General features: G+C 40.2%; 1 protein-coding gene across 1 annotated transcript; it reads right to left on the minus strand.

Moving 5' to 3' along the window:
* Window positions 1-853: 853 nt before the first annotated feature.
* On the minus strand, window positions 854-9,616 carry CISD2 (CDGSH iron sulfur domain 2). Its single transcript, XM_026050850.1, has 3 exons — window positions 9,492-9,616; window positions 4,402-4,613; window positions 854-3,785 (listed from the first exon to the last, which is right to left on the minus strand). The coding sequence occupies exons 1-3, from the start codon at window positions 9,592-9,594 to the stop codon at window positions 3,696-3,698; spliced, it is 405 nt and encodes a 134-aa protein (XP_025906635.1). The 5' UTR covers window positions 9,595-9,616; the 3' UTR covers window positions 854-3,695.
* Window positions 9,617-9,714: the final 98 nt, after the last annotated feature.

Raw genomic sequence — 9,714 nt, forward strand, 5'->3', positions numbered from 1 at the left:
AGGAACTTTTTGATCTGAGTTTGAGATGATAGAGTCATAACAATTAAGACCACCTCCCTTTTAGCAAAATGTCATGAATTCATTCATGGATAACGCAAATTGATGCCCATAAAATCTATATGCTGCTCTCTTAGAGTCCCTCATTTGCAGCAACTAAAATGAGGGTGCAACGTGCAGTAAAGGGTGAGTGCAGGAGTCCTGCCTCGAGGCCAACCTCAGCACAGAGGCAGCGGGCACAGGAGCCCCGAGCGCTCCGGGCTCAGGAGCCCCGCGAGGCTCATGGCAGCCGCCGCAGCAGAAGGCTCTGCGGCACCGCAGGCTCCTGGCAGCCTGTGGTGGCACTTAAAGCAGGCAGCATATGGAAAAAGACAGAAATTGGCCATCTGGAAGCAGGAATTCGCACAGGCCAGGGGATGGAGTGATAATGTAAACATGCCTAATCACTGTTTTCTCTTTTTCAGTCAAACTGAGCACTGAAGTATAAAATTAATTGCAAAGCATATGGGATAATGTGGCCATGATGCAATGAATGATGTAGTTCTTAGTTAGCTTGTGCCAGTTCAAATACATTTAATATTTGACACAAATTAAACACTTTTCTCTTTTTTACAAGTTTATTTGTAAGCTCAGTACAACCACTGTTCAAATTCATAATTAAAAAAAGCAACCTCTAGTATTCTAGTAGAATGAAAAGGTGCATTATGTCATACAAAGTCCTGTCTTTCCAGACTTTGCAGTGAGTCTGAGAAGAATCTGCTCCACTGCTTTTGTCTTGGTCCTTATTAGAGCTACAGACAAATTTATCTCAGTATGTAGACCCCCAAATTAGACTGGCATAGTCATGCAGTGCTAAGACAGATCCTTGTGAATAACTAGCTAAAGCCATTYTTATCAGTGAGAGAGAGAGCTCCACAGACACATTCCTTAAGATGGTGGTGATGGGTAAGAACTGAAATACAATCAGCTTAGTAATGCTTTGTGTGAGATGGAATCTTAAAATGAAATCAAAAATTAACTGATTACTTAACCTTGTTATGCAATCAAAATAAGAGCATTTCAGATGCACATTCAAAGCACAGCGTGGCTGTTACAGGATCCAGCAATGTGCTTGTTTTCTTCCCCTTCAGCACAGTGTTCAACTTGATAATGAAATGTCCCATGCATGGCTTGCAGATGAAGAATCCAAGCTGCCTGCAGCATCAATCGGCCAAACCCATCCTGTGTGGTGCTGCAAAGTCATTGTTGGAGCAAGTTTCATTAACTTGACAAAAGCTGTTGTTACAGAGGCTTTACTTCCAAAGACAGAGGGAGCACAAGGACAGGAGTGATGCCTGTAGCTGTTGGTGGCATTTTCTCCTTTATCTTGGAGYACACTTTGCTACCCTCCGCAGCACTGCTGTGACATCAGCATACTGCAYGCCAATTTCCAGCTGGCAGGTAGGCAGAAAGAGAAATCTGACTTCGTAACCAAAAGTAGCAGCAGTCCTGGTTTGTGTTTTCTGCAGTGCAAATATTACAACCAGCCTTGTTAAGCTTTTGTTTTACTTTGTTTTTATAGCACAGTTGCAGGTGGCATTTGCAGAAGATTAAATGATTTGTTCTGCCAAGGATATTAAAATAAACCCCAGAGCATGTATAAACCAGATGTATAGGGAGCTTTTCTGCACCTAGCAGGGTGTTGAAGCAGGCCTATGTTAGGTAAGATGGGAATCTCTGAATGCAGTAAGAGCCATGAGAGCACATATTACCTTCACAGACCTTGAAATGCGAGGAAATGGTTATTATCTTTCCTGTGATTTTAATTTTATTATTTGTGCAAATGACTGAAATGTCCTTCCTGAAAGGAATGGTGACTAAGTACTGCTGTTGCAGGCACCTACTGTATACGTGTTCCACTTGCCTATAGAAAAAAAACAACCCCCAAACTACTTGTTTCATAACCACCTTTGTAGATGGTTTAGCAGCACTCTCCTCTAGCAGTAGTGGAGAGAAAATCAGCCCTGTTAGAGGGGGCCCTGTTAGAGATGGAATCAAGAGGTCAATCTGTCATTTCCCTTTTAGAGGAGCTTTGTTGGTAGGGGGAACAAAATCAATTTTATTGTGCTGCTGTAGCAAAGTTGTTCAAGTACAGCAAAGGACTTGAATACAGAAGATTGACTCATTTTATTCACAAATGTGGGACAATCAATTTTTTTCTGAATGCAAACGCTCTGGTAAAAGCTGGAAATGCATGCAGGCTTGTATATATCAACAGTGGCTTGCAGGAGGCTGGGGATTGCAGAGCTCAAAAACATTGTCTCAACAGTTGTATGTTTCATCTAGCACAGCCAAGAATTTGGGCTTGGACTCAATACTSTTAGAGATTACAATTACAAAACTTGCTTTAAAGATTTAACAAGGGTTCACTGAGTACTGTTTATAGATAGTGTTTGCTATAATGCACCTCTAAGTAGTATTTGAATACAGTATMAGACATCTGGTAACATTATGGACTTTAAGTGTTCTAATAAGATARTGTTCATGTGTGTTCTCATTCATGAAGATAAGACCAACACAAAGCATTAAAACAAAGACTTGTACCATGGTACAATGAAATACTTGCATRTAACATACACTCACATCCTCATCTGCCCTTTTTTGGTGCAAAGACAGACTGTTAGATACCTACAAACACTTACAAATGCTGTCAGGTTTACTGTTAGTTCCAGTGCTGTAAGAGCCAGGATGTGAGAACTGCTTTCTGTTGCAGTAAGACTTGGTTTCTGTTGTTCGGCTGGGTTAATAAGCTCTGGAGWAAGGCAATGCAGACTGCTCTGGGGGCTTCCCACCAAATCATTTGAACTGGAGTTAAAGAACAGCTGAGCCCTTTCTTAGTACCATTGTCTAAAATTGTAGTATAAACAATATATCAAACTACTTATTTTTAAACGGGTAGTACTTCATTGCAGAATAAAGCACTTGAGAAGACRTAATTAAAAGCCTAGCTGTTAGCTGGGGTAACAATTATGTACCCACACTTTAAATTCAGCTGTACTATAGCAAAGCTCTGTGTAAACCAGTAACAAGCCATGACTCCAGCTCAACTCCACTCTTCTGTCTCTGTCACTTAACCAGTTCCTTCCAGAACAATACTACAAGAAGATGTATCTGCAGTGTGAGGAAAGTACGTAAGGAACAAATCTCAATCTGTAAATCGGACTCTAACAATCAACATAGGGGTTTGAAAGAGAGTGACAGTGTTGGGAACTGACCTGTRCAGTAATTTAGCTTATACAGCCTGGAACTGTAACATTATCCCACACTTGAAATTGTTCCTGAAAACCAGAATTATAAAGTGGCTACCTATCAAAAAAAAAAAAGCCAGAAAGGTACAGGTCTGTCACTTAGAAATAGTGACATTTTTATAACTGTATGCTTATACAGAAAAGGCTTTATTGTAGGAAGTCATTTTATTTTTGAAATCAACAACTTATTTACAGAGATAATTACTTTGTTTTACACAGCAGACTTWATTCTKWWMAGAATWAAGTATCAAAACAGTGAGATCAAGCACTGTCTAAATGGAATTTATCCCAAAAAGAGATCTACAGCAATCRTTAGACTAAATCAATCTAATCACATAATAAAATGTAATCTCCTACAACTACAAGTATATAAAAGATGAATCAGTCATAATCTAATAGATTAGGTATCTGCTATACTTCTTTCTTCTTTAGTATTAGTGGACCTACATTATCTCCTGTTAATTCATTGTGCTTGTTGTGAGAGCCATCACAGACAGGGAACTGGAAGAAAACACAGAGGATGAATTAATATAATCTCTGTTGCCCACTTAAATAGTTTGTTTTCTCTTAATAGTTCTTCTCATGCTAGGAATATTCTGATAAAGTTTATTGTTCTTTCTCCTATGTCCTTTTCCATTTAAATGTCTTCTATAAAACACCTGTCATACACATYGCCAAGAAAAAACACTTTGCTACCACGGTAACAATGTTTGCGAGGTCCTAAAACAGGTGTTATTGGACTCGCAGTCAAAACAGGCATGAAAGATTTCATAAAATAGTGGAGGTAAAGGAAAAAGACTTAAGAGCTASTTGATCTGGTAGCTATGCAGCATTCAAAGTCAAGTGGGACTTACCTGTGCACTACGCTGGACCAGGCAAGGATATGCTCACCATCCTCAATGCAAGTCCAGCATTACTTTCATTCTAATATGGATAACTTTGTAAACATTCCTTCTATTCTAAACTTTCCACTCTAACATGAAGTGGAGAAAGGGAAGAACTGTTCAATCTTCAAAGCAGCTGCACCCCCCAGAGCCAAGTAAAGTGTTCCAATATGAAAAGGTGAAAAATATGCAAGTTCAGTCTAATCTAAATATAGCACAGAGAAGTAACTTACGGTCTTGGAACGCCAACACCTGCAGTAAGCTTTTGTGAGGCACAGATCTTCAATGTTTATTTCATTCACTACTTTAGGATTTTCCTTCTGGATCTTGAGGTTAATCAAGCTATCCTTTTGCTGTTTCTTCTTGGGGAGAAACGGCCGAACAGCGAGATAACCAAGCAAAGCCAGCACACCGAGGAAAGGCAATAACCGCAGCCATTCTGAAACTAAAGAAACAGGGAATTTAGTCTGGTTGTTGGCACCCCTTTGGTATAGATGAGCATCAGCTACTCTTAAATGATTTAGGTATAGGATAGGGAGTGGGGATCTCAGGTTGTATCAATAAGAAGTAAAACTGGGACATGGACAGAACAGTAGTGCAGAAGCCCCAGTTGAAAATGTGGGCTTTACTGTAGTTASGGTACAAACTAGATATCAGAATTTCAGTGCTCTAGAAGATGACTCTTGATAGAAAAAAAAAATCCAAAACTAATAAAAGATGTACAATAATGACAAACCTTAAACTTATGTAGGTGGTTTGCTTACTTGCAGTAATTCAACACTACGTATTAGTCCACTRGGTATGATTTAATATAGGAGGTAACTAGAAGGTGAGTACTGTTTGTGTTTTACATTATGGATAAGAAGAAGAACTATTAAGTATGCCTCATAAATCTATTTAGAACTGCTTATTTCAGATTTGCAATTTTTTGAGTTTTCCTCATTTCATTAGTTCTGTGGAGTTTTATACTAGAAAAGCAGTATTCGAGTGGCAAGCTTTCACCATTCTTTTTTTTCTGATTTTGCTCTTCAGAGCTGTGTTTCCCTGAGGACCTGCAACTAGCTTCTACGATATGCAAAGAAAAGGAGATCTGAAATCAGATAGGTCTATCGAGGTAGGTCAGCTACTTTTTTTTTTTAAATCTTGCTGAAGAACTTTTTAGATACAGATAAAAGATTAAAGAATCCTTTCCAGACATACTTGCCATGCTGCATCATTATAAAGCTTTCAGACGTACTAAGTAAGGACTTACTGAACTTTTTAAGAAATTTATCAGCACCTAGTATAAAATATARCAAAGCAGTAAGTATCTTAATGGTGGATCTGCTCTCAACAAAAGAAGCTGTGGAAATACTCCAGTGCAACTGAAGTACAATGTAGCAATGAGGAGGCAGCATTTTTCTAATGTGGTAGAGAATATATTAAATCTTAAGCCACAGAGAAGAGAAAGGGATTTTAAAGATATCTCAAAGCTAGAAACAAAGAACTGTACTGAACTAAAGCATAAATAGTTCCCTTTAGTTCCCCTTCAAAGGCTTTAGGATCTGAAGTTAGCCAAAGTTTTTTTTTCAAGATGCAAAAGAMAGGAAATACAATATAGCAGGCAAAGAATGCTAGGTAGTTTGTGGGGTCTAAAAAGAAAATCACACTACTTTGTGTAGCTCTATTTTGATTTGCAATAATAAAACACCTGTTAATGGTAATATCCTAGTTAGAATGCAATGGCTTTTTCTAACTTGAATGTTCTGAAAGTACACCATATGATGAAGATATTTTATGGGAATAGTTTTATCTTCTTTAAGCTTTCTATAGTCTTTGAAGTAAAACCCTATTTATTGCATCTGCCTGAGAATGCTCCACAACTGCATGCAAGCAGAGGGGTCCTTCCACCCCTCCACTTTCAATGGCCCCATGCACAAGGCAATATTACAGAATTTGCTAAGTGTTGCTGCAGTACAGCAGTAATCATTTTTCAAAGGCACTCTAAAAATTTCTTGTAGTCTCCCTGTCCTTTCCCCCAGTACCATTAGGGACGATCCACAAAACTGTCCTGTTAACATGCAGTCCAGGTGTGCAACAGCCCACAGGGTGTACTAGGTCGCGTTTAGGGAAAGGGACATGTATTTAGCAACTAGGTTCTCTACGAGGCCTTGACATTTCCTTTTGTTACTTCTGACCATGTTACTTTGAGGTCATGGTCCAAGCTGCTTTAATGAAACATGCCYGCATAAAAAGCAAAGTCAGCACGAGACAACTCCGTTCGTTTCAGTGAACTTGAGAAGGGGAGGGTAAAGCGGTCATGACAACAAACTGAAACAGGCTTCAGAGCAGCAGCAGCATGATGATTTAGATATCTGGTATCAAACCCAAGGTCAAACATATGCTTTCCTTCCTCACTGACTGCTTGTCCCTTCAGAAGTTTAGCACTGGACATTAAGCATCTGCCTTTCCCAAGCAAGCAGTTTTCCATTACAGTTCAGTCATACCACAACACACAATAGGTGTCTCAAGATGATTTTTTTTTAACACAGTACAGTATCACATACAAAAGGCCCTTCTCTGTAGTTTTAGTCTGCCATTTCTATAGAATTATTATTGTTATTTGGAAGTATTAGGGGAACTGAGATTGCCTCTACCTGGGAGCTAATGAAGGTTTATAGAAACAATGGTGGGGCTAATAACAAAAGCACTATATTGCTCTAGATTTGGGTCCTGGCCTGTCTTTGCATACAAGTTCAATGCCAGCAAGTGTTTTATAGAGCTGGTCCTTGTCTGAAGTTTACCAGCCGACATGAAAGGACAAATAACACTACGGCATTTTAAAATCTATATTATTAGTCATCTTCCAAAAAGAAGCGAAGGAAGTTGCATGATGTTTGATACATTGTTTGCCAAAGAATATAATATTCTGTAATTTGTAGGTAGCAGTAAACACAAAAGATAATTATTTTTTTTCTTATCCTCGTTTGTCTAGTAGCATATCATCAACCATAATTCTAATGATGCAATCTCTATAATTACTTTTTTTTTTTTTCTCCCGGTTTAAAATACTTATATGCTGCATGTGTTCCTCATACTGGGAAATGTGATTTTTAAAGGCAGAAATCCATTTATAAAACAGTGAGTTTTATAAAGTTGCAACTCTGAAGTAATTCCCAAAATTGGGGATTTTCTGCTCTTAGAGGCTTATGACCTTTGGAAAGGGCAAGGTAGGACAACACCAACAATGAGAAAGAGGTGGAACAGAGTGATTCCAAAGTGATGCTAAATTGTGGACATTTGGGTTTTTTTTTTAAATGAAGAGTATCATATGGAGAAATATCTACCTTGTCCTGCAATCTGTATTCTCAATTCTTAATCAGTGTCTCGTTTAGTTGCACATGTCAGAGTGAGACAATCCAGTTTTCTTAAGACAAAACTTTAGATTTATGCAGGTCTGGGTATTGATGAGTAGAAACATATTTAAATGCATGTAAGGTTTCAATGACTTTTCAAAGATGAGAGGATTTCAAAGATTTCAAAGATGAGAGGATTTTAAGCTTATAGGCCTATTCAGTGGTAGTATAAAACCTTCTTATTTCCTTTACTTAAAGGTGCTAAAGCTCAGAATTTTGCCACTGTAGCTATATATACTTAATTATACTTTATTCCTCATTTTCAGAGTGGTTCAACACAGGAGCAGTCAAAAGAAACACAAAGAATTAAAGACAGTGGWTTTCTTCAAGTACATCCAGAAGATTCCTACCAGGTATCAAAGCATTTTTTGCTTTAGTTCCTTCTTTTACTTATGTTTAATATTTTTGAAACTGAAACTTCATGTGTTTGGTCTCAGTTGAAGGCTATGTYGGTTTGCTTCTCCTCCTTCCTGCCTTCAGATTCAAGCTGGTGTATCTGTCAGCGGGGTAAACAATATGCAGGCAAACCAATTTTTTCCCTACAGATCATTTTTTTAAAAACAATGAAAGAAACAAAAAGTTCTGACTAGAGGTTTTCAGAATWAGTTCTATTATTTAAGTTGAAGACTTCCCAAGGCAAGTTAGCATAAACTTTCATCCGCAATATACACTTAAGCTTTAAAAAGCATTTCTTTCTTAYACATAAGAGACAAGTTTAACAATAATTCTGATGCCTATCACCTGTGCCCTAAAGATGGATGTAATGTGCACAATGCACACTACATGTGCATGGACTAGACCATAATCCCATTACAGGAGTATATTTCTTCCCTGGTAAGTAAGAGCAAGGTATGTAGACACTGAAGGCAAGCAGTATTAAGAAATAGCGCAGTTGTGTTTAAAAGTGCAGTAACTTAAGTAGGGAATGGACAAACATAAGAGAAATGAGAAGCTCCTTTGCTTACAGTAGCTTATTGTATCTCTTCCAAATTTTCTGGCAGCTGAATCTCTATTGGATAAATGTAATTAATAGCATTGGTTCAGATGACAGCRTAGAGAGGGAGAGAGAAGAACAGTTCACAAAAAAATGTTTCCTCATCTTAGCAAAGGTAACAAGATATCTCATGTAACTCTTAAGTATAAAAGGAACGTACGCACGCTGGGAAAAGGAGAAAAAAAAAAAAAACCCATATACAGACCTGGTTCTACAGAAGTTGAAATAAGTTTTAGTGGAAACTGTTCCCCAGCACTGCTGAAGCTGTGTAGCTTAGTGGTGCAATGGAACATATGGGAATAATCCTACATGCAGAAGAATTTCCAAAGAGTTTCTGTCACAGTCTCTATGTTTTTATTGTCAAGCTAATTGTGCCATTTGATACACTAGAGCCAGAGCTGGAGTGGGGCTTAGAGGGTTGCAGCACTCAAAATACTGAGGAACAACTCTGAGCTGCCTTGGACACCCTCGAGGCTTGCTATCATTAAGCATTATTATTATTATTATTATTATTTTCCTTACCCACTTACTTGATGCATAGAGCTATGGCTGACAGGTATTTTTTCTTCCTTCCCTCCCTTCCTCCCTCTGAAACTGCTTAGGAAAATGACCGAATAGGGGATAAATAAACAAATGAATGGAAGCCCTCGCTCGCGGTGTGCATGCGGAGGCCTCCCAGAACTTCAGCCCCGACTCCGTGCTTCGCTCCTGCTTTAAGGAGGGAAGAGGCAGGGCTGCAAGCGCCCCTCGCTGCGCGCCTCGCCGCCCCGGCGCGGCCCCTGCTTGCTGCGGCTCGCCCAGGGGCACCAAGGCGGGGCGCGGAGCCGCCCCCCACCCACCGGGGCCCGCCACGGCGCCCCCGGGGCAGCCTCGCTTCCCGGCAGGGGCCGCAAACGCCTGCGCGGGGCGCCTGGTCGTCCCCGCCGCTGCCTACCTGTGAGGCGGACGAAGCCGCTGACGCTCTCGGGCAGAGGGAGGCGCTTGAGGTACGCGGGCAGCTGCACCTTGACGATGCGAGCCAGGCTCTCCAGCACCATGGCGGCCGCCGGGGAAGGCTAACGGTCGCCAACGGCCGGCGCCGGGCCTCTCAGCAACGCTGCGCTGCGCGCGCTTCCTCGCGGCGCCTGCGCGTGCGCCGGCGCCTGCGCGTGCGCCTG

This window comes from Nothoprocta perdicaria, unplaced genomic scaffold (genome assembly GCF_003342845.1).
Source record: "Nothoprocta perdicaria isolate Ctin4 unplaced genomic scaffold, notPer1 scaffold_71, whole genome shotgun sequence".
NCBI lineage: Eukaryota > Metazoa > Chordata > Aves > Tinamiformes > Tinamidae > Nothoprocta > Nothoprocta perdicaria.

Bases quoted from the DNA above. Each gene is read 5' to 3' on its own strand.
- CISD2 (XM_026050850.1), bottom strand. From the start codon at position 9,594: ATGGTGCTGGAGAGCCTGGCTCGCATCGTCAAGGTGCAGCTGCCCGCG. The intron at 4,614-9,491 runs GTAGGCAGCGGC...CTGTTTCTTTAG, and splicing joins CGGCTTCGTCCGCCTCACAG to TTTCAGAATGGCTGCGGTTA. The intron at 3,786-4,401 runs GTAAGTTACTTC...GTTTTCTTCCAG, and splicing joins GGTGTTGGCGTTCCAAGACC to TTCCCTGTCTGTGATGGCTC.